The sequence below is a fragment of the Protopterus annectens genome, chromosome 1.part0, assembly GCF_019279795.1.
Source record: "Protopterus annectens isolate FY-2018-M chromosome 1.part0, PAN1.0, whole genome shotgun sequence".
Classification (NCBI taxonomy): Eukaryota; Metazoa; Chordata; order Ceratodontiformes; family Protopteridae; genus Protopterus; species Protopterus annectens.
This window is the reverse complement of record NC_056725.1, coordinates 1,289,321,874-1,289,347,673: the sequence shown is the minus strand read 5'-3', so window position 1 is coordinate 1,289,347,673 and position 25,800 is coordinate 1,289,321,874. Positions and strand designations below refer to the sequence as shown.

The window sequence follows — 25,800 nt, the reverse complement described above, 5'->3', positions numbered from 1 at the left end:
TATTATGTCATACTGTATACATGGACTAAATTTCCATGTCTTAAGATTATGTTATGAAGAATATAAAGAGAATGAAAATGGGAACTTCAGAGATAAAAAAGTTAGTAACTGCGGTGGTGGTGCTGTGGTCGCCTCACAGTAAGACGTTGTCCTGTTCGATTCTCAGCTAGAGCGTCTTCTGTGTGGAGACATGCGTGAATGGGTGTACCTTCGTTGAAGGTTGTGTGTCAGAGCAAGCAACTCGGCACGTAAAAATCTACTGCCAATCATTAGCGGACCGGAGTTCCGCTGTGGCGACCCCTAACTGGGAAAAGCTGAAAGACACAACAACAACAACACAACAGAGATAAAAAAAGTTAGTCAGTCATGGGAGCAGATGATGTACTTGATGTTGAATTATATGTTAATTGGGGATGGTGTTAAAGAAAGTGGTCATTAAAGCATGGCTGTTTCAAGAGGTGCAGTCAGAATCATGATGAAATATAACTGGACGGTACAGGATGAGTGCTGTAGTTCTACTTTTCCCCTAACAGTCTTCAGTTTTACTGATGTTAGTGTATAAAGAGATATGTATTAAGATGTTGAGGGAATAATTAATGGATACATTCTTAGTGTGGAAATGGATGAGCTAAACAAGATTGATTACTAGGTATCAAAACAAGCTAAAATAAAGTACATTGGACTACTGAATATAATGTCATTGTATGTGCTTTATATAGTGTGTAAAACAAGGGAAAATATGTATTAGTATTATGCATTAGGTAGGTTTTTTGATCAATAATATGTTTTTTTTCGTGGTTTACTGACAGCTTTCCTATACGGTTCTAATGTCACAGTCATTCCACGTTAAGTGTTTTGGTTGCCTTCTTTTGCTTTGAAGTTGCTAGTACAACCACTCCTACCCTGCCCTGTCTCTAAAACAGCTCATATTATTTCATATACACCATAATAAGGCTCTGCTGAATAAAAAGATCATTGTAACTGTCAATGACTATTCTTACCACAATAGAGCACTCTGTTGACTTTAAATACTACTGTACAGAAAAGTTCAACATGGTTTAGACTACGGCAGTATTTAAAATGAGTCTTTATCACAAAACAGAGGACTGTTAAGCATATCTTATTTATTCAGCGATTTTGTAACAAACAAATAAGCCACATGCAAAAAATACTTTAATTACTAACATGACAGTTGAATAAGTTCACATACATTTCATTTGTGACTTTGTCAACATTTTCTTGACTTAAAAAACTGCATGTCAGACACAAAGTCATCCTAGTAAGAATCATCTGGTTAATTACAAATAATTAAGAAAAGTGTATAATAAAAAAAATAATAAAAAGTTTAGTTCACCCTATAATATACTTCTTCATTAGGTAGTCTTCTTTTACTGTTGGTTACCTGCCATGACACAATAATGAACAGTTTCAGAATGCAGTTAAGTAAAGGAAGAAATTTCATAACAGCAATAAAGCATTAAGAATGCTGATTTTGTGGGGCTATTAGTATGCTGGGTGAATGGTTACATTTTGTCAGCTGCACTATGACTCACTCCACCATGTCTGACATCATTTCATTACAGTGAATAACTTGCTGGGTATTACTGCTTAAGTAATAGAATGGTATTAGGATAGATCTTCCCTGAAAAAAGGCTACTAGCCTAATGGGATTAACCAGGTCAACAAAGAATACATGTATATAAATAAAGAAAAATAAATAAAATATTTCTATCCCTTTGATTGAAAAGATTTCTTTTTTCTCCTAAGTGTACTTTTAGACATATCCTGATGAATGGTTTGGCACAGAGTATTCTTCTGAGAATGTTGTTATGTAGTGCAATATCCATTCAATGCATCATCTGAAACAAAATAAACAGGAAATTACATTTAAATTGGTAAATAATATGTCAATTAAGTTGAATATCTGTACAAAATGTTTAATATAAGTTTAGACCTAAGTAAAAATTAGGTTAATTAATAAAGAAACAAACACTGGAAGAGTGTTTTAACCCATCTTAAAAATGGAACAAAATAACTACAAGCTTGAAAAAAACTTACAGAATGATGATAGTTAATTTAAATAATGCCATACAGTCACTTGATGGAATAAATAATCATTCACATATTTTATGAATTGCTGTATTAATCATGTCTCTAACAGTTTATTGTAGGAGGTGGCCTTTGGCTTGCAAATATAATGGTAATACATTGCTATAAAAAGTAAAGATGTAAATAATTTCTCACACTAGCAATTTAGAAACATCAGTTAAAATGTATGGTGCACTCCTCACACAAACTACTAGAAAATAAGCTGCTTTGAAGAATTGTGATTCATAGTATTGTCCAGCAATTAATGAAGAAATAAATCTTATTAAATACAGAGTAGCTATACTATTTAAAATCTTAATTATTTCTGCTCTGCAAAATAACTGGCCATCAGTGGTAAATGTAAACAGAATGAGTGGACACTTTACAAATGTTCTGGACTGTGGATATACATATTTGTTCTTCCATTATATATCACGCTGGTGAGACCTCATCTAGAACATTGATTTCAGTTCTGAAGGCTGTATTTTGGAGAGGAACATTAAGTTGTTTGATAATGAAATGGCATCTGAACTGGAAATTCATACCTACCCCCAACACACACACACACACACACACACACACACACACACACACACACACACACACACACACACACAAATATCACTCAGGACAAGCTGGCAGAAAAGAACTGAAGAAGGATAGGGGGTGATGAGGCACATGGTACATCAGGAATTAATCCATTCACATAGAAGGTGATAGGTAGGCTGTAAAGTCAGAGGGAGTAGTGGTATACAGATCTACAAAATTATATAAGGACAATTAGAACACACAGAAAAAGAAAAGAGAATAAAAGATGCAACTATACTTGTAATGTCTGCAGAGTTCCGATGAAAATATGAATCCAATGTCTTTCTTTGCTCATAAGTAGTATTTAAGTCTGTTCACAAATACTACAATGCAGGAAACATCCTATTTTAATTAGATTTTTAGATTCTATTTATTTTATTTGGTTTAGGCAAGTGGTCTGGAGCACAGGGGCATAATTCCAGCCTTGACCTGCTTATATAAACATGAATATAAACCAAAAAAAATAATAACTAAAGATAAGAAGATGAAGAAAAGGAAAGCTGGAGGGTAGGATGGAGTCCCCCTAATATTTCTACAATGGGGAGGGGAGAAAATGTAGAAGGTCCTAGAAGAGGAATACAAGGGAATATAAGACACAGGAAAACCATGTAAAAGTATGAGGAGAGTCAAGATAACCATGATTCCCAAAGGGAAGCAGAAAGAGAGGAAGTGGGGCATTATGGGACTATCTCACTGTTTAATGTAGATGGCCAAGATTTTGACAAATGTATTGGAAGATGTCTGGGTGAAGTATTGCCAAATATAATGCAAATGGGGAAAATGACTTAGTAAATGTAAGGAAAGCAGAAAACAATGGTGGGACCCGCTGGAATTTATGCACAGGGAGAAAATGAAGCAGGAATGGAAAGGTGGGATTATGTACTTTGACCTGCAGAAGGTCTTTGATATGACAAGGTGCTGTTAGAGTGTGTTTAACAGTGAATAAAAGATTGAAATGAATTCTGTTGTAAATATGTTGAAAAATAAAGCATAGAATAAAAGGTTTGCTTGAATATATTTATAGAGTTTAGCAATGCAAAATGGGCATCCATACTATGTGTATAACACACAGGCTTCTTTACAGCATCAGCAAAAAAGCCTAAAAATAAATGAATGGACATGTATTTTTTTTTTATAAACTCAGCAATACGTGATCATTTACAAAGCTGTTTCCTCAGAAAACATGTTTTTCTACAATATCAGTTCCTCAAAAATATGTTTTCTCAATATCAGCAGCAGAACAGTTTGACGTATCCTCACAGATGTTTCCTTTCAGAGTTCTGTTAATAGATAAAATCAGCAGAAAAACAATTCTGATTGCGTGCATTTTCACATCAGCAGAAATGGTTCCACAGAAGGACAATACTGCTTTGTAACAAAACATTTCTTTAAACAAATCTGGAAAGTAAAGTATCAGCAGCAAAAGAAAAAAAAACAGGATCTTATCTGTGTGAGAGTAACAGTATACAAGTACTGTATGCAAAGCTTTGTTAGAGGTATCTTATAGGAACTCAGGTTCCAAGGTAACTGGAGAATGGAAAGCCATAAAGCCATTGTCCATATCAGTTGTGAAGGAAAAACTTTGTAGATTAAATTTGTAAACTACAGTCATACATCTTGTCTGTTATAAAAATAAGTTATTTATTAGTAACTGTGCTTACAGTGAAATAGTATCGTACTGCAGAATATATTACTTTATCAGTGTGCAATTTGATGCTTTAAACAGACTACAGATGCAGTCATGCAAAGCTCTGTCTCTGATTCAGCAGTAAACAGCCAGCAAGACTTTGTGTCTTAAGAAGACTTTGGTTCCAGTTCAGTCCAGTCCAGCAAGTACAGCACAGAAACAGCACCTACATAAATTAAAATTTTCAGGTGGGAATTCCTATAGATGACACTGTAGCAAAGGCAGGTAGGGAGAAGTTCATACACTGGATACAGGACATAAGTCAAGACCCCAAAATTGAAATACCCCTAAATCGAGAAGTATCTGAGAAGACAAACAAAAACAAACATAGAGAGAGGACCAAATAGGGATGCCCACTGTTCCCAGGCCTGTTCATGAATTTGATCAAGGAGCAAGCAGTGGCAATCATATTTAGCAATGCTTGAAGAAAAGGAAAGAATAAAATTGTAATTTGTGTTATATGGAGATGACTGCATGTTAACTTCAGAGCATGGGACCATGGCAATAGGAACTTTAAGGGAGACATTTGAAAAATTTAAGGAAGTGGCAGGACTCAGATTCATCAACAAAAATATAGTGACAGTAAATTATGAAAAGGGGAGGGGGAAAATAGGAATAGGTGAGATAAAAAAGGTTGAGTTCCCCAACTAGGGCTCAGTGTTCAGAACACTGTGAGAAAGACTGCCAGGAAAAACCTAGAGGTAGTTAAAAATGTAAGGGATACTCTCCAGTTAGGCACAGATGGGGAGAACTGCTTGGGGGAATAAATGCAGAAAGGATGATTATATTACAAATAATCCTTCATCTACTCCACTACATACTAATAGCTGCTAGGGGCAAAAAAATACAGCAAATGTCAAAATGCATATAACACTATGTCAGTAAAGTTAAGGGGAAAATAATGAGCATGGCAAAAACACCAATGAATTGAAAAAGGGGACTGGTGATTCCCACATATCCCAACACATGCTCTGACATGTGACAGCATTCAATGGATAGAAACAAATGACGAGCATGTTGAGCAAATGATGGTACAGGAGAGTGAGACATGAAAATCTTACTAAAGGACATAAATTAAACAACCCTAAAATAACTGGAATGAATGAAATGGGGTGAAGGGAACTTCAAAACCTATGGATAACAGAAAGGTGGCAGCAGAGATAAGGAAAAAAATGAAGAAATCTGGAGGAAAAGCTCAAGAGAAAGATTTTGTATACACAGAAAATGATGGTGGGGAAAGATTTATAACAATGGAAGAGCTAATACAGTCATACATAATACAAGACACCAGTGGTAGAACTACTTGGTACACAGGGAGATCTGGGAAAAGAATGCAAAGAGGTTAACAAGAGAAAGGAACAGGCAGGAAAGGAAGGCAAAAGGAGACAAGATGGAGAAAATGGAAGATGTTAGGAAAGTAAAGGACCCAAAAGGTCTATGAAGCATTAAATGAAAGAAGAGACAAGGTTGAAGAAGACAGAATGAGAAAGACTTGGGAAAGGGAGGGAGTAAGGATGGAAGGAAGTTGCATGTTACTAGCAGAAGACAAGTCCAATAGTGCGGTACAGGCAGAAAATTCACGGAACGTAGATGAAAGCCTGAGAAAGCATAGATGGTATCTAACCCATAAGAGAGTGCCAAAGGAAGGTAGAAAGGAAAAGAAGATGCTGGAGGTGTCAGGAAGAAGATGCAGGAATAACACGCATATTATGGTACTCTGAATGGACATAAGTCTGGAAGTGGGCAGAGATGATCTGGAATTCATATTTCAAAAAGAAGCAAAGCATACTTAGGAATTCTATATATGGGACATAAAGAAAGAGGATAGCATCTGGAAAGAAAGAAAAATGAACATTATCAGACTGCCACAACCACAAGGCATTCTATACCTATGTCAAGAATCTAGATGGCAATGCTCAGATCTGCTCTGAGCTACAACAGAATTGCATTAAATATATTTGATCCCAAGGATATTGCCAAAATCCTGGCAGATTGATTCAGTGCAAACTTCACCCCCCTCTCACCCCCTAAAGGGCCCATCACAATACCAAAAGATTGCCAAATTCTAGTAATAATGGCCACACAGGTAAAAAACGCACTCTCCAAAGCTAAGAATACAGCATCCATGGGACCAGGCAACATCCCAGGCTGTGTACTACATGAACTACAAAATGAACTGGCACCCCATCTAAGAGTCATGTTTAATCATAGCCTCACCTCAGGCTTTGTACCCACTGTGTGGCGCACAGCTACAGTTATCCCACTGCACAAGGGGGGATCCACCTTGGATCCTGGGAACTACCACCCCATCAGTCTGATGAGCCTGTTCTGCAAGGCCATGGACCATATTACCATGGAACTTATAAACAAAGACATTGGCAACCTTCAAACACTGGACCCCACGCAGTTTGAGTTTGTGAAGGGCCAATCTTGTCTCCTGAAACTGATTGACTTCTTCAAATCAGTCTCTAGAGCCGTGGACAAGGGTAAAGTGGTCCACACAGCCTATATGGACCTTGTCAAGGCCTTCGACACCATCCCCCACTCTGGAATCATAGATAAACTTACTAAGCTGGGCATTAATCCCTACATTACTCGATGGGTTGCCAACTGGCTTACTGACAGAACCCACACATTAAAAGTAGCAGACTCCAAATCCAGCTCCAGACAAGTGACAAGTGGAGTACCTCAGGGTTCAGTCCTGGGACGGCTCTTGTTTGGCATCTACTTCTCTGAAGTACAGGCCAGCACTAAGGGACTCTGGCTAACAAAGTTCGCAGATGACTGCAAACTGGGAGCCATTATTGAATCCCCAAATGATGTGGATATTCTACAAAAGGGCCATACAGAAACAGATGCTTGGTGCCAGAGCCATGGGCTCAACCTCAATGCCAAGAAATGTATAATTATCCCCTTTGGGAAAAAACATATACCTGTGAATTACCACATAGGTGGCAGTACACTAAACACCGAAAGTGTGATAAGAGACTTAGGGACACAGGTGGACAGTGGTCTCACCTTCAATAACCACATCGCCACAACAGTCAGGAAATATTTCTATGTGGCACTCCTCATCCCTAAGGGCTTTTCATCCAGAAAAAGGAGGTCAGTGTCCCACTGTACTCGCCCCTCATTAGACCCATTATAGAATACAATGCTCCATTTGGTATGTACCTCTCAAGACATCTGCAACTAAAAAGGCCACAGAAATACCTCACTAAAAAAATCACATACTTAAAGCAGATGCCCTATGCTGACCGTCTAAAAAAACTCCACCTATACTCTGTCACATATCGTCTACTCAGAGGCGATCTCTGCTTAACATACAAGGCCACGTCAAGCCCAGAGCTGTTGGACATGCTACACTTAAAAAAATCCCAATCCCTCAGAGACACATGCTCCAGAGATCTACACCTTGTCATCACAATGAACAAAACATGCTGGAGGGATAGGTTCCTGACCCAGAGACTCCCCAGACTCTGGAATAGACTGCCCATACATGTCAAGCAGAACACCTCTTTGGCCCTCTTCAAAAGGAACCTTGATGATTGGATGGGAGATAGGAAATTCACCCCAGAAATTCACCCCAGGGATCATGTCAGTCGCCCTGCTAGACAGGGATCCTGGGAAGTAAATACTGTGGGAAGAAATAGCCAGGGAATTGTTATGGCTAGGCTTGTATATGCCCTACGGCCAATAGCCTAGTACTAACCTATGAACCTATGAATAGTGAAGTTAAAACGATCGTCACTCAAAATTGGAAGCGACAAAAACAATACAGGAGCAAGAATTATACAAGAGGTTCCTGGACATGGAAAGATGATGGCAGAAACTAACTAGAATGAGGAAGGGAAGGCAGAGTAAAATGAAAATGTAATGGAAAGAGATAACACAATGCTATAAGAGGAAAAAATATAACCAAAAGAAAGGAGATGGAAAGAGATAACAGAATTCTACAAAAGTGAAAATCATACCAGGAAAAAGGAGAGGATGAACTCAAAAAGAAACCAAGGGAAAGAGAATGGGGTTAGGGTACGAAATTAAGCAGCCAACCACTGATGAGATATGATGAAGCATGTATGAGGACTGCAAATAAACATAATATACTGTATAGATTAAACTTAAATTGTCAAATGTAAATACCAGTTTTGGGCTGTGTACAATGGAAATGATAAGATGGACTATAGACAAGTTATAAACAAAAAGGGCCAGGTGGTGGTGATGATAAAGTGCACCATGCATATGTGCACAAGAAATGCACTACAGAGGTGATACAGAAATGTGTTTTGTACAGTAAAATATGAGTATAACATGTTAAAATATTTTTACATTGAAATCATTGATAATGTGGTAAACTGAAGAAGAAAAAATGTGAAGTGTAAAATAATATATATGTGAAAAAGAAATATAAAACATGTGAAAAATGTATATGATGTATACATATAAATAAATAACCCATACTCTTTTTGATAAGTGCTGTGGGACCTTTTACATTCACCTGCATTACCACCAACTCAAGCAGATGGAACCTTGGTTTAATGTGTCATCCGAAGGATGGAACATACAGGAGCGCAGCCACCCCTAATGCTACACTACAGTGTTAGCAATGTGAAAGTTAGTCAAGTCACCTGGAGTGAGAATAAAATCCACAGCCTTCTGAACTTCCAGAATAATAAGCAGGTGTGCTACCTGTTGAGCCGCCAACACTGCTATAGAACGTTACAGCAAGTCACATAACTGAACAAATGGAAGCCTTTGTGATCTGGAAGCACAAGCGTCCAATCACCATGCAAAAAAAAAAAAAAAAAAACTACAAAAATCAGAAGTCTTAAAACTCTTCCTCTGTGGCAGATAAGTGAAACTATTAAGATCTTGAAGTGGTCCTGCCTCAATCAACTTGCTGACATTAATTTTGCACTCACAGTTTTTCAACTCCGTTGTCATAGAAATATTATATAAATATGCCCACTGAAAAAATAAGAATCAGAAACAACACAATTCTTTGGATGATTGTGACCATAATATGAACAAAGTTGTGATCTGGATGACCTGTAGAATACAGTGCAACCTTTACAAACAGTCATAGACCGTGTATCTAACCAACTTTCAGATATAAACCATACTCTGAGTGACTTCACTAGCAGGCTGGAATTATCAGAAAGCTGAATCTCACATTGTGAAGACAAAATATTCACAGCATGCAGCAACTCTCCAAAGACATTCCTTTCATTAAAGGCAAACCTTTGGACTTAGAGCCGGGAAGCATATACATGTATTAATAATTGGTGTTGCCAAGTACTATGAGTCCATTGATCTAATAAAAAACATTAAGGAGATTCTTAGTTTACTTCTTGGTGACCAAAAACTGGTATATAGAATGATTATTAAGAGGATACAGAAAGTCACAATCTGGTGCAGCCTGACAAATCTAGTTAAATTTCTTAAACTATCAATATGTAAGTTTAGTACTCAGATCTGCCAACACCAAGAAACTCATCTTATGGCATGGAAACAAAAATATCCTTTGCTCAAGATAATCCTCTTCTATATAAATTGGAAAGACAAATGTTATCTCCTTTCTGTGCCTAGTTAATAAACAGTAACAAAAATTTAAAATGTGTATACCACCTAAAAAAGAAGTTATGCACTTACCATAACGCTCCATCTGTGTTGTCCATTTTCATTCTTCCTCAACTGATGGATTTGGATCTAATCATCAGATCTGACTCAGCCAATGTAAAAGCTTGTGGCAACCTTGAACTCTCAAGCTTCTCTCTTACCCAGAATGCACCAACCCCCTTTACCTCAGATCTTGTTTGCAGACTATAGCAGAATAATAAAAATGACTCTTATGTAAAGAATCTTCAGGAATACATAGCAGAAAAGGCAAACAAAGCTATATCTGGAGCTTTATAATGCGAGGAGTAGACCCCAAAAACTAATTCTATCCACTCGCTCTTCCAGAAAAATTAAGGTTGGGGTCAGTGGGTGGAGAGTTGAAGAAGAATGAAAATGGACAGCACAGATGGAACATTACGGTAAGTACATAACTTCTTTATCTAATGTCAATTTTCATTCTGTCCTCAACTGATGGGACAGAGTCCCCAGCTACCGAAATCCAAGGGTGGCATTAAGGATGGATATTCCTAAACATCATTGAGCCAAATGATGCCCTATGTCTGGAAACTAAGTCCAGTCTGTAATGAGAGATGAATGTGTGAGGGGAAGCCCAAGTTGCTGCTGCACAAATGTCATCCATGGAGGCTCCTGAATGAAAGGCTGAGGAAGCTGGGATCAACCTTGTTGAATAAGCATGTAGTTGTTTAGGTAAAGGCAAGTTTAACTTATTGTAAATAAAGGAAATGCAGTTAGTAAACCATTTGGTTAGGGAAACTCTAGACACAGGCTTTTCCAATTTCCTTTCAACAAAGGAAAGAAAGAACTGATTTGAAGTTAGGAATTCCTTTTTTCTGTGTAGATAGAAATGCAGTTCCTATGAATGTCTATTAAATGTAACAAATATTCTCCTTAGTTTGTATAATTTTGGAATAAAACTGAAAATTAATCAACTGGTTAATGCGGGACTCTGATGACACTAATTTGGCAAAAAGGATGCATTCGTTTGTAATGTAATTCTATCCTTATGAAAACGTATGTATGAAAGCTTAACAGACAAGGCCTGAATCTCTGAACTTCATCTGGCAGTAGCAATTGCCACCAAAAACAAAGTTTTCCAGGAAATAAATTTGAGATTGTGATTATGTGCAGGTTTAAAGGGAGGAAAGACTACAGCTTGCAATACCAGAGTTAAGTCCCAAGGCAGAATAGGACATTTAATGGGGGGGGGGGGTCTTAACAGAAGTGTCCCTCATAAAAATGTTTTACAAAGTTTATGGAAAGCAAGTGAAAAGCCATCAAGACCAAAATGGAAATTAGAAATCACTGCTAACTGAACCTTTACTGTTGAAGAACTGGCACCTTGATTAAAAAGCAAGGTCAAGAACTCCAGGATAGTATAAACTGATGCAGAAAAGGGGTCCATATTATTTTGAAGTGCCCAGTGCACAAATCTTTTCCATTTGCCAGCATAAAGTTTTCTTGTAGATGGTTTGAGGGAAGATACAATTTGGTGGGCAGGGGATAAAAGCATAGGTTGTCTGGTTATTGCTGGAAATGGAGAAACCAAGCTGCTAGCTTGAGACTTGGGAGGTTCAGACATATCATGCCTGTTGGGTGAGACAGCAGATCTGGAGCTGGGTCCAGGATCCAGGATCAGTGAATCAAATGAGGCAACAGGAAGGATAACCAAATCTGTCGAGGCCAAAAGGGTGCAATGAGGATGACTTTGCTCTTCAACCTGGCAGCTCTCTTGTACAAACTCTTGGATCAAAGGAATTGGGAGATATGCATAAAGCAGACTGGGGGGCAATCATGAAGGAGAGCATCCCTCGGTAATTCCCCTTGTGGTGGGATTAAGGCAAAGTAGCTGCTGCATTTGTTCAGGGGGGAAGCAAAGAGATCACAACATGGCTGGCCCCACCTGCAGAATATCATTTCCGCTACTATCTGATTGAGGGACCACTTGTAAGGTAGTAGAATGTACCTGCTCAGCTTATCCTCTAGCATGTTGAAACTCCCTGGAGTGTGTGCTGCTATATGTTAGCGATTGAAGGATAATGCCCATTGCCAAGTCCTCAGCACTTTTCAACATAGGGGATACGATTTGGCTCTTCCTTGTTTACTGATGTATCAAACTACTGACATGTTGTCTGTCTGTATCAGAATTATTCCCAAATGGAGAACATCCTGAAAGGCTTACAATGCTAAAAGCACTGTTCTCGGTTCTAGAACACAGATATGTAAATTTGCCTTTTCGGGGACCACATATGCCTTGGACTGTCTTCCCTAGGTAATGCCCCCAACCCCAACTGGGAATCATCCATGATCACTATGGCCTTTGGCCGACAGGGAATGAATAAATGTCCTTGTAAAACCTAATCTGGTTGAATCCACCACAACAGATCCCTTCTGTATATGCTGCTGATTCATATCGGGGAAGATATGGGGAGATGAAGAGTTGACCATCGAGAGGCCAGCATCCATTGAAAGATTCTCATGTGAAATCTGACCAAAGGCACTAATGTTATTGCTGCTGACATTGATCCCAGAGCCTGAAGGACCAAGCAAGCTGAAACTCTGGTACTGAAAGCTATCTTTTTCATTTGTGTTCTTATTGTCTGAACTCTGGAGAGGGGAAGTAAGGCTACTGATGATGTTGTGTCCAGTAGTGCCACTATGAACTCTAGAATATGACTTGGTTCTAGTTGAGATTTTTTGTAATTTATAATTATTCCAACTAGAGTACAAGTCTGGATCACCTTTTCTCCTGCTATGATGAGCTGATGCCTGGTCAGGGCAGATATCAGCCAGTCATCTAAGTATGGAAGCACTTGCAGTCTCAAGTGAGTTGATACTACTGTCATGCATTTGGTAAACACCCTGGGTCTGTGGTGAGACCAAAGCACAGAACTCTGAATTGATAATAACTGGCTCCCAGCTGAAAGCGTAAAAACCTTCTGGACCTCCTGTTCATTTTTATGTGATAGTACACATCCTGAAGGTCTGTTGAGCACATCCAATCATCATTCTCCAAAAACGGAATAATGGACTGAACCATGGCCATGCAGAACTTGGTCTTTCAAACAGACTTGTTTAAGATGTTGAGGTCCAGAATTGGTCTCCAGTCCCATTTTCTTTGGCACTAAAAAGAACCTTGAGTAAGTTCCAGGTTCTATCTGGTCTGTGGGGATGTTTTGGATGACTCTTTTGTCTAGCAGCTTTTGTATTTGAATCGCTGTTTATTCCATCTGACTGGTTAGAAAACTGGGAAATTTTCTTGAACTGGGAGAACAATGGGAAATGGTATTATATAACCTCTGGAAAAGATCCTCTGCACCCAAGTATCTGTTATTTTTAGCAGAATCTCTAGTGCAGGGACAAGCAATCCCCGACTGCTTCCAGAGGTGGACAATCAGGATTCCTTTCCAGAATACTGGAAGGGTTGGCCAAAGAATGAATCTCTGGACCCTTGGTTCTGTGGGCCACCTCTGCAGTGAGAGTGGTGTCTACAATTACAGCTCCTTCCTCTGACCCTGGGGGAACCTCCTCCATGTGTGGCTTGGAAAGCACCTTGACATTTCCTGAACCATATTTTACCACCACCTTGATGATTCCTCGAAAAGGATCTTTGAGGGGTGGAAAAACATATGTCCACGACAGAAAGAGTCTTTCCATCCTTCTCCTACCTGAACAATGTATATTTTGCTTTGGGACCAAAAAATGACATGCCATCAAAGGGAGTATTGATGAACGAAGACTTAAAGGGCTCTGCAAAATCAATCAAATGCATCCAGGTGTGTCTCCTCATGGAAATGCCAGGATCTGCTGCCCTTGAGTTTCCTTCTGCTACTTTAGAGATGAGTCTTATGGAAGATTTGGATATGGACTGCAGGGTAGCCAACTGAGAAGTGACTGATGTCTTCACCTCTTCAGCAACACTTCCTGACAGGGTGTCTGACAGTTCTATAATCAGGCCCCTCTGTAGTCTTGTGAAATGTGCCAAATAGTTCAGAAATCTTAAAGCGAAGGTCACTGAAGCATAAACATGCTTGCAGAATATGTCCATCATCCATGACTCCTTGTTGGGGGGATGAACAGTGGAACTTTCCTTTTAAGTGGCCACCGCCCCAATCATGGCATTCACAGGTACACCTTTGGACCAAAATTGTCTATCCTCTGGGGGAGTCATAATTTTCTTGGGCTTCCTGCGGATGGGTTCAGTGGTCTCAGGATCCTTCCATTCCCTCTGAGAGACCAGATTGATGAGCTCATCAGCAGGAAGGACCACCCAGGAGGTAGATGGGTCAGTACCAAATGCCTCCAGGAGTACAGATTCTTCCAACAAAGGCTTGCTGGGCTTCCAGCCACCTCTCTGTTTCAGGCCATCAAGGATGTTTCTGAATGAGGCATCATCAGGAGTGACCATGGGGATCAAAATCTGTATCTTCGGTGACAGTTTCAGGGGAATCTATATACTTCCTTTTGCATGTTCTCTTTTCAGGGATCTCCTCAGTGGGATACTCCAGGGACATGTCAGAAGAGGAGGGGATACACTGATGGGAAGCCTGGGGTTTTGATATTGGCTGTCCCTATTAAAGAGGATAGTTCAAGCTCAAGATGCAGAGGTGGAAGAGAAGTAGACTTAGGATCCAAGGGTTATGCACCATCTGAGTCAGAGGTGCAGACACAGCTCTCTCCAAAACCCTAAAGGCAGGCTGTCCTGGAGAGGGTTAGGAACCTGGATCCAACAGGACAACCCCCTAATCCCTAGTCCCCCCACCCTGGTCCGAGGACAGTTGCCCCGAGGTTGAAGTCAGAACCAAACTGACCATCTCTGAGACTCCAAGATGCAGAGATAGCTCTGAACCCTTGGAGTCAACTGTAGCACCTCAGACCCGATAGGGGAGTATCAACTCCAAGAGCTCTCTGGATCTGACTGGATCAAAGACTCAGAGCAAGTCTTGGATGCAAGGATACAAAGATTCGCTGATCTGAAGCAGACTGGTCCAGACGACTCGAATCCAAGGGCTCTGAAACCTTGATAGGAGTCATTGGTAGTGGAGGTGTGGATGTACAGGCCTTCTAACCCAATAGGGTAGGAGCTGAGAAAGGGGTAGGTTGGCTCTGCACTAAGAGGATCTTTCCCAGTAGCCTCTCATAGCCTCTTCGGTCAGACTTCTAGAAGAGTGAGAGGATAGAGCAGATGGAGATTTAGGTTTCTCCAAAAATGAGGAAGGCATGCTTGAGGGACCTGAATCCAGTGATGGGAAGTACCTTGTACTAGGCAAAGTAGGCAAGGTTGACTTTACTGTCTGATCTGAGGTCTTCATTTCTGATTAATTTTGGAAATGGATCCAAAGAAGCCATTGGATTCAAGGACAGCTTTTTAGACGATGTTGGATTGGAGGAGAGGGATGGATCCAACAGTTTTGGTTTCTTCTTCAATTGATCTGATAAGACCATAAGATCTGAAGAAGTCCTTTTTACTGATTTCTCACAGGACCTGGAGGATGCAGAAGAGGTGCTCAGAGAAGCATGAGATATCTTCTTTGTTTTCTCTTTAGATGTTCCAGAGATAGCTTCATCAAATGAAAAAGACAAGAGACCCTTTAAAATAAGTTGATTTCTATGATCCATCAATGCTCTAAGGTTGAAAGCTAGGCAGATTGCACAATTTTCCTGGAGGTGAGGAGGGCCTAAGCAAAAAACAAACAGATTGCGTGAGTCAGAAAGAGGTATCCTCGGACCATACTTTCCACATTTTTAATGCCCACTGGGTTTTTCTCTTTTTCAGCAGGTCTATATTGAATTAGCAAACGCTTAGAAAAGCGAATGCTAATTCATCGACCCCCTTTTAAGCGAAAGCTTACAATCTGGAACTCCCGGAACAGTGATTTTTTTCACAGTGAAAAAAAATTGCTGGGCCGGTTACAGGAGTTCGCCATTTCCTCCACTGTGGTGTGATTTCAGAGTTGATATATTTAAGTAGGGGAGTGTGGGCGGCACAGCCCCCCACATCGGGGGGTATAATGTTTTAAGTTTTATTTTTTGTGGAACAGCGATTTTTTTCCCTGTGAAAAAAAAATTGCTGTTCCGGATGTTCGAGATTTTAAGCTTTCACTTAAAAAGGGTCGATGAATTAGCGTTCGCTTTTCTAAGCATTCACTAATTTAATATACACCCTTTTCATCCATAGCACACAATCAGCAGATACAACAAAAAAGAGCAACAGAAATAAACAGTGAGTATACTAGTAAAATGTGTGTGTGTGTATATATATATATATATATATATATATATATATATATATATATATATATATATATATATATATATATATATATATATATATATAAAAAATAAGAAAAGATTATAGAAACATTTTTTTTAAAGAGACTAGAAAGAGGTTAAAAACTACATACAAAGGTAGTAAGACTACATGAACGTACTACAAAATGGCAAGGGAGAGAAAAAAAAGAGAAACAAGAGAGAGATACTAACAATAGTATCAACAGTATACTAGTACAAATGAAAGGCATTAAAAGAGAGATATATTTAGGGGGAAAAATTATGGAAAAATTACTTAACTATTTAGTAGCTCAACAGACAATGGAAAACCATGTCATTTACCTAGAGTAGGAAAACGAGATCTGAGGTAATGGGGGTTGGTGTATTCTGGGTAAGGGAGAACCTTGACAGTTTAAAGCTGCCATAAGCTTTTACAGCAACCAATTTGGATCTGAGGGTTCGAATGTGACCATATCAGTTGAGGACATAATAAAAACTGACAATATCAGATCCAATATTTACTCTAAAAGGTATTAGATACCATATAAACTCTGATCAGGAAGTAAAATCTAACTCTGCAAAACTCTTTGCTCTCTTCTCTAAAGCAAATTTTACACTCCTCAAAACTGAGGTGGAATCCTTCAAAGCCCCCGGGCCTGTGGAAAATACAGCCCAGACCGCAGAATCCTTTATAAACGCATTCTATGAACACCTTCAGGAATGCATGGATCATGCGATCCCAAATAAAACCAAGACCCAATCCTCCAAAGGCAGACGTCCTGTCTGGTGGACCCCAGCCATAAACAAACTATACAATAGAAGGAGGAAGCTACTAAATGATAAAGCAAAATCCCAAAAAGGGAAGGCATCACTGATCAGTATTAGCAAAAACTACGGGCACACATAAAATTGTCTAAGGCCAGCTTCAGAGAAAAATTGCACAGGACACTAAGGATAATCACAAGGCTTTCTTTAGTTATGTTAGGAACCTGGGTGGTAATTCCCAGATATGCTCAGAATTAGTCCAAAATGACAAAAATACACCGAACCCACAGACATTGCCAACATCCTAGCTGACAGGTTCAGCAAACTTCTCCTCCCCACCAAAAGGGCAAATATCTATCCCAGCAGAGTGCTGCCCCTGACATCTCAGATGCTCAGGTAAGAGCCGCCTCTCCAAAGCAAAAACACAGCATCAATGGGACCAGATGGTGTCCCGGCTGCATCCTACATGAACTCAAAGAAGAGCTAAACCCAAACATAAAACTACTGTTCAATCTCAGCCTTACTACAGGATATGTGCCCAAAGAGTGGCGTACAGCAACAGTGGTCCCTCTCCATAAAGGTGGTGCCTCAACGGATCCTGGAAACTATCGCCCTATAAGCCTGACTAGCTTGGTCTGCAAAGCTATGGAAAGGATCATCATGGACCTCATAAATAAAGATATTGGGGCCTACAAACACTGGATCCTACCCAGTTCGGCTTTAAGGGCAGATCCTGCCTCTTAAACCTGGTTGATTTCTTTGAAACAGTCACCAAGGCCATTGACGAGGGGAAGGTGGTCCACACAGCCTACCTGGACCTCGCAAAAGCCTTCGATACAATACCCCACTGGCATTGTAGATAAGCTCACCAGCTTAAATATAAACCCCTATGTCACTAGATGGATTGCAAACTGGCTCGAGGACAGAACCCACATGGTTAGAATTGCTGGAGCCATGTCAGACTCCAAACCAGTTACAAGTGGTGTCCCACAAGGCTCAGTCCTGGGACCTCTTGTTCGGTATATAGTTCTGCGAGGTACAGGCCAACACGGAAGGACTGTGGCTGACCAAGTTCGCAGATGACTGCAAACTGGGTGCCATAATCGACTCTCCAGCCGACACAAGCATCCTCCAAAAGGGCCTCATAGAAACAGACAACTGGTGCCAGAGCCATGGCCTCAAGCTAAATGCCAAAAAGTGTATAGTCATCCCCTTTGGCAAAAACAAAGTGCCCACAAATTACCACATAGGTGGAAATCCATTAAGTACAGAAGAAGTAATTAGGGACCTGGGGACCCAAGTTGATAGCAATCTCTCATTTGACAATCTCTCATTTGGCCAAAGTGGTTAGAAAAACATTTTATATAGCCCACCTAATCATGAAGGGATTCACATCTAGATCAGGGGAGGTCATCGTGCCTCTTTACTCATCCCTCATCAGGCCCATAATTGAGTACAATGCCCCTTTTGGGATGTACCTTACCAGACACCTGCAGCAACTGGAAAGACCCCAAAAGTACCTCACCAAGAGGATCAAAGGGCTCAAACAGATGCCATATGCTGCCCGGTTAAAGAAATTCCAGCTCTACTCAGTGGCATACCGCCTGTTCAGAGGAGATCTGTGCCTGACGTATAAAGCCATGTCCAACCCGAAATTAATGGACATGCTGCACCTCAGAAAATCCAAATCCCATCGAGCTCACGCCGAGAGACTTGAACCTCAGCACTGAAATAAATAGGACATGCTGGAGGGACAGATTCATAACCCAGAGGCTCCCTTCACTCTGGAATAAAATCCCAGTCCAGGTTAGGCAGAGTCCCTCATTGACTCTCTTCAAGAGGAATCTTGATGAGTGGATGGGAGATCGTAGGTTTACCCCGGGTATCACTTCTGTGTCACTGTTAGATAGAGGCATAGTATACTAACCTCGAAAAAGGGCATAGCAAAATAAATTAAAAATGGGTGGTGAAAGCCAAACACATTCTGGCTAGGCTTATAAATGCCCTAGGGCAGATAGCCTAGTATGAACCTATGAACCTATGAACCTATGTTTTTGGTGTTTGTTGCATTCAGCTGGAGTTAGAGAGACTTGTGTACACTGGAGTTAGCAATTAGCTGGTGTTGTGGTTCAGAAACCTTGTAGGTCATAAATTCATTGAGGTCACTATCTTAAAAATCTGTTGGTTAGCAAAAAAATAGTGCATTGACATCTGACCCTGGAAATCACTATGACTAGGACTTCCCCTTCCTTGTTTTTTCACTTTCTCTTGATGAATAAAGCACAAATATTGAACAATATCACTACTTGATTTCCATTTTAGTTTAATCATTAGAAATTATAGACTTCCATGTTTTATAAGCAGTTTAAACTGCTTTTTATCTTTCATATTTAAAAGCTCAAAATTTGTTTTCATTTCAGTAAAAAATATTTTTTGTTTTACAAGGCTTGACTTCTATTTGAACTATACTTGTTCCTTTTACATTTTGAGAATGCCCACTTGTAGTTTTTATTTTATAAAGATAAATCATAGCATTTGAAATGACCTTTTCATTTCATTATTTTATCTCCCAGGTTTGTCTAAATATGTTTTCCAATTCTGAATTATACAGATTCATCTTTTTAGACTGTGCAGTTTAAATCTTAAATAATCATTGCTATCCTTTACTGAATTACATGTATGAGCTGAAGATAAGATATACTCAAGGTATGAAGTTTAACAATGGTAAGTTTCTTGTGTTTTTAAAGTCTTACTGCTCTTTTACATATGCTTCTTGGTTTGATAATGTACTGAATCATAATTTATAGTTTATATTAATCACAGCCCTACATATTCTGGTTACATTCTTTACTCAGGTTATGAGTGTAAGGGTTAGGCCTATGTGAGGTTAGAAAGAAAAAATCCCAACACCTACAATTTAAGTTCTCTCTTCAGATTATTTCTTTAAATTCAGGCCAGTATCAGCATTTAAAAGAACACAATGTAGAGCTGTTCAATTTAGGTTCCAAATAGATGATTCTGTTTTATTATTTCCATCTGTTATTGTCTCAATTATAAACTCTACCTGTCACACATATTTCTCTATTTCTAACCATTTAACTTACAGATCAATTATACCTTTATATTTCCTAACCTTAAATTTATCAGTTTGGTTGTGGAAAGTTGCAACATTACGGGGATTCAGAATTTGAACAAAAGTAAGCCTTTTATCCATTTGTTATTCCAAGATGTAGCAAATATTAGTTTTATCCAAGAAATCCACTTAACATATAGTCAATGGATCTCTTCTAAGAATAAATGGATACACTATTTTTAGATAATGGGGGTTAATAATAAAACGATGGAAGAGCTATACTGATTCAAAATACTATTACTAATAAAATTTTAGACACTGAACAGCCTGCCTGCCCCTGTGGGAGTGGTTACTGCCAAGAAACTGTAGTTTTATTGGCCATTTTGGGTCAATTCCAAACTCATTGATCCCCCTCTCTTAAAACCCTCGGGTAGCACCGCTTAATCAGGTTTAAACTATTCCCGGCTCCACAAAGTGTGCTCTTCACTTTTTCCCTTAGAACTGTTCCAAATCTCAAAGTAAGCACTCTATTTTCCTTCTAAAACCCAGCAGTAGCTAGGATAAGTGTCTTATAAGTAAGCACTAATAAACTAAAGCACTACACCCTCTTATACTCCCTTTAAGTACTTGGCTCCCTATTGGTCCTTTTTGATCAAGTCAAAAAGTAATTCCTTATACTATTCTGGCATGTCCAAAAGTCAGTTTCAGGTTTACTCTCCAGTCCAGCTGGTGAATATGTGAATCTTGAGGCAATGTTACAACTGCCTTATGTACACAGACCACCTTCTCCTCTTCCCAACAAGCTCAAATATATGTGAGAGATGCAACTATATAGCCAAACTGGAGGCTGAGCTCTCTCAACATAGTACTGGCACGGTCAGTCTGGAAGAGAAGGTAATCACATACACCACAAATCCCGTCTCACATAGACCTATTGCAACAGCAAACCAAACACATAAACACACAAAAACATACTCTTGAGGCTCTAAATAAAAATCTGCCCAAGCAACAGAAACCTCCAAAGCAGACATCCAAGCAACTGCTACCCCACAACAATACCCACGTATCACATAGTTCACAAAGTCAGTGTGCCACACAGTCACAGCCCTTAAGGCTAAACAACACACCTAATACACTTGTAATAGGTGACTCTATTGTCAGACACACTGACATCCCTCTCACCAGGCTGAACAAGGATAAGGTCACTGTAAGCTGCCTGTCGGGTGCCAGGATCCGCCACATAACACAAGCACTCAGGTCACTCCAAAGCAAGTACAAATATGACTCCGTCATTGTCCATGCTGGTGTGAATGACCTGAGATGTACCTCCCTGGATTACATGAAAAGAGATATAGAGGAGCTCTCTGATCATGTGGCTCAGGCCAGTATGACCCTGACCTTGAGCAGCATCTTACCCTCACCAAGAATGATACCACAGTATAAAGACAAAATGATCAATTTCAACAATTGGCTCAAAGGGGATCCAGTGTCTGTCAGCCTGGGATGACATGCTTGACAAGCCTTGTTGCTTCGCTAGGGACGGCTTGCACCTGTCACCCCTGGGTTTTCGAATACTGGCCAAGGCTCTTGCCACCCCCATAGTGCCTTTTTTAGGCAAGGCTCAAAAGACAAACCCACCTCCTTAGACAACACAAGGAAAAAGAAACTAAGGGTAATGCTGCTCAACGCCAGAAGTCTAAACCTCAAGATGCACGCACTCGAGGCTCTCCTCAGTATGGAGAATATCGATATCTGTGCAGTAACAGAAACCTGGTTCAAGGCTCCCGAGAGCACCCCAGCACTACCAGGCTATACCTCATACCATGCTTTTTGGCCCCAAAACTCGGACCGAACCACAAGAGGAGGGGAGTATCCATATTCATCAAAGATACCCATACCTCCAGGCTAGTGGCACTGCACGAAGCATCTGAGACCATCCATGTGCAACTAACAGTGGGCAAAACTGCCTTCTAGTTTGTAGTCTGCTACAGACCACCCTCCCAAACTCAGGAACCCCACTCAGCTTTTCTGAAGACACTGGAGAATATGAAGGTCTCTCCAAACACCATTATATTGGGTGACTTTAACTACCCAAACATAGACTGGGAGCACTACTCAAGCCCCAACACCCTAGCCCAACGGTTCCTAGAATTTATAAACTCAAATGCTATGGAACAACTGGTCACCACTCCCACAAGAGGAGAAAACATATTGGACCTGATCATCACCAACATGGGGACTCTATGTTCCATACAAGAGGTATACCCCTCATTGGTAAGATCTGACCATAAATTAATCACTATGGACATCCATATCCCGTCTCCACCCCCAGCAAAGGAAACCACGGTCAAAAACTTCTCAAAAGCAAACTTTCCACTTCTCAAAACCAAGGTGGAATCCTTCAAAGCCCCAGGGCCAGTGGAAAATATGGCCCAAACCGCAGAATCCTTTACAAACGCATTCTATGGATACCTACAGGAATGCATGGATCGTGCGATCCCAAATAAAACCAAGACACATTCCTCCAAAGGCAGGAGACCTGTCTGGTGGACCCCAGCCATAAATAAGCTGTACAACAGAAGGAGGAAGCTACTACATGATAGAGCAAAATCCCTGAAAGGGAAGGCAACTCTGATCAGTACTTGTAAGAAACTATGATCCCTCATAAAATCATCTAAGGCTAGCTTCGAAAGAAAAATTGTACAAGACGCTAAAGATAATCACAAGGCTTTCTTTAGTTATGTCAGAAATCTGGGTGGAAACTCCCAGATATGCTCTGAGTTAGTGCAAAATGACAAAAAATACACTGAACCCACAGACATTGCCAACATCCTGGCAGACAGGTTCAGTGCAACCCCCCCCCTCCCACAAATGAGCAAATGACTATCCCAACAGAGTGTAGCCTCCCTGACATCACAGATGAGAGCTGCCCTCTCCAAAGCAAAAAACAGCATCAATGGGACCGGACGGTGTCCCGGGCTGCATTTTACATGAGCTCCAAGAAGAACTGAACCCTCACTCAAAATCACTGTTCAGTCTCAGCCTTACAACAGGATATGTACCCATAGAATGGCGTACTGCAACAGTGGTCCCACTCCATAAAGGTGGTGCCACAATGGACCCTGGAAACTATTGCCCTATAAGCCTAACTAGCCTGGTCTGCAAAGCTATGGAGTGTATCATCATGGAACTCATAAACAAAGACATTGGGAACCTCCAAACACTGGATCCTACCCAATTCGGCTTTAAGGGTAGATCTTGCCTCTTGAACCTGGTCAATTTCTTTGAAACAGTCACCAAGGCCATAGACGAAGGGAAGGTAGTCCACACAGCCTACCTTGACCTTGCAAAAGCCTTCGACACAATACCCCACTCGGGCATCATAAATAAGCTCACCAGCTTAAATATCAACCCCTATGTCACAAGATGGGTTGCAAACTGGCTTAGGGATAGAACCCACATGGTCAGAATTGCAGGTGCCATGTCAGACTCTAAACCAGTTACAAGTGGCGCCCCACAAGGCTCAGTCCTGGGACCTCTCTTGTTCGGTATATATTTCTCTGAGGTACAGGCTAACACAGGAGGACTATGGCTGACAAAGTTTGCAGATGACTGCAAATTGGGGTCCATAATCGACTCGCCGGCTGACACAAGCATCCTCCAAAAAGGTCTCACAGAGATGGATAACTGGTGCCAGAGCCATGGCCTAAAGCTAAATGCCAAAAAGTGCATAGTCATCCACTTTGGGAAAAAACAAAGTGCCCACAAATTACCACATAGGTGGTAATCCATTAAGTACGGAAGTAGTAATTAAGGATTTGGGGACCCAAGTAGATTGCAATCTCTCCTTTGACAATCACATTGCCAAAGTGGTTAGAAAGACATTCTATATAGCCCACCTTATCACGAAGGGGTTCACATCTAGATCAAGAGAGGTCATTGTGCCCCTCTACTCATCACTCATCAGTCCCATAATTGAATACAATGCCCCATTTGGGATGTACCTTACCCGACACCTGCTACAACTAGAAAGACCCCAAAAGTACCTCACCAAGAGGATCAAGGGACTCAAACAGATGCCCTACGCAGTTAGGCTAAAGAAACTCCAGCTCTACTCAGTAGCTTACCGCCTACTCAGAGGCAATTTGTGCCTGACGTATAAAGCCATGTCCAACCCAGAATTAATGGACATGCTCCACCTCAAGAAATCCAAATCCATGAGAACTACACACTCCAGTGACTTAAACCTCAGCACAGAAATAAATAGAACATGCTGGAGGGACAGATTCATATCCCAGAGGCTCCCCTCACTCTGGAACAAAATCCCAATCCATGTCAGACAGAGCCCCTCAATGACCCTCTTCAAGAAGAATCTTGACGTTTGGATGGGAGATCGTAAATTTACCCCTGGGATCTCTTCTGTGTCACTGTTAGACAGAGGCACGGTAAACTAACCTTAAATGGGCTATCTTCTGAGACCTACTATACAGAGGCACAGTCAACTAATCTAAGAAGGGTGGCAAAAGCCAAACACACTCTGGCTAGGCTTGTAAATGCCCTAGGGCAGATAGCCTAGTATCAACCTATGAACCTATGAACTGACTGGACAAGTGTTCAGTTGGATATTGCCACCTTTATCTAAGCCCATTCTTTTATTTAATGTATACATAACCTGCATTAAACAAATGAATTTCATTACTCAGATTTTCAACTTGATAGCAAATGTTAAACAGCATTACTTAAATTTGGAAATAACTGGAATTCAGTTATCGAACCTTGACAAAATAGCTCAAATACTTTTTCAAAATCAACAAACTGCTCGTTCTCACCCAGTCAATGCCTCATCCAAAAGGAATCGATCAATAAATCAGTAATACATCAACTAAATGATGAAAACTTTATTAAAACTTAGCACTTTCATCCAACAAGGTACCAGGGCTTCATCAGAGTATAAAACCACTTAAAAAATATTTAATGCCTTCCAATAAAGCAATAATCATTTCAACTGGTCAACTAATAACCCAATTAATCCAATAATTTAACCCTCTGTTAACTTTAAAAGTAATATAGCATATTTACAACTAAAATGAGAACCCGAAGGGACCAAATTTATGTAAATATATTTGTATATAAATAAAAATAAATACATGAGTACACAAATATTTACATGAGTGGCACATTAGAACTAATGTGGCCGGACCTCGAGGGCTTAATGACTAAATTTCCATTTCTAGTTTTCTTAAAATTAAAGCCCTTAGTTATTAGATTTCTTTCTCAATATTTTATTTAAATAATATGTAAATATTTGTGTATTCATATATTTATAAATTTTCATCATTTAGTTGGTGTATTATAGGTTTATTGATAGATTCCTTTGGATGATGCATTGACTGGGTGCGAACGAGAAATTTGCTGGGTTTGCACTGAGTTTATTCCATTTTTTCACTTTGAATACTTTTTTAGTTAAGGATATAAGTATATTTCAATGAATTTTGGAGGTACAAATGGAGTACAACCTTTTAGACCACATACGATTTTCTTCCCTGGAGATGAATAAATGTACTTATAATTCACTATTCTGTAGATTATGGTTACAAATTGTTTTTTTTTCTGATTTCAAATAATTTACTGAGATATGTCAACGACTTTCTAACAAAACCAAGAACACTATTTGAACACTGTAAAATTCAAC

At 40.0% G+C, this 25,800-nt stretch overlaps 1 protein-coding gene across 2 annotated transcripts in view; it reads right to left on the bottom strand.

The window, feature by feature from the left end:
* Positions 1-1,104: 1,104 nt before the first annotated feature.
* LOC122797624 (class I histocompatibility antigen, F10 alpha chain-like) overlaps positions 1,105-25,800 on the bottom strand; it is a 609,100-nt gene continuing 584,404 nt past the window's right edge. For both annotated transcript variants that reach the window (XM_044066180.1, XM_044066172.1), the window contains exon 6: positions 1,105-1,859. In XM_044066180.1, coding sequence (XP_043922115.1) covers positions 1,828-1,859 — 32 coding nt within the window. In that variant the 3' untranslated portion in view covers positions 1,105-1,827. The remainder of the gene's footprint in view (positions 1,860-25,800) is intronic.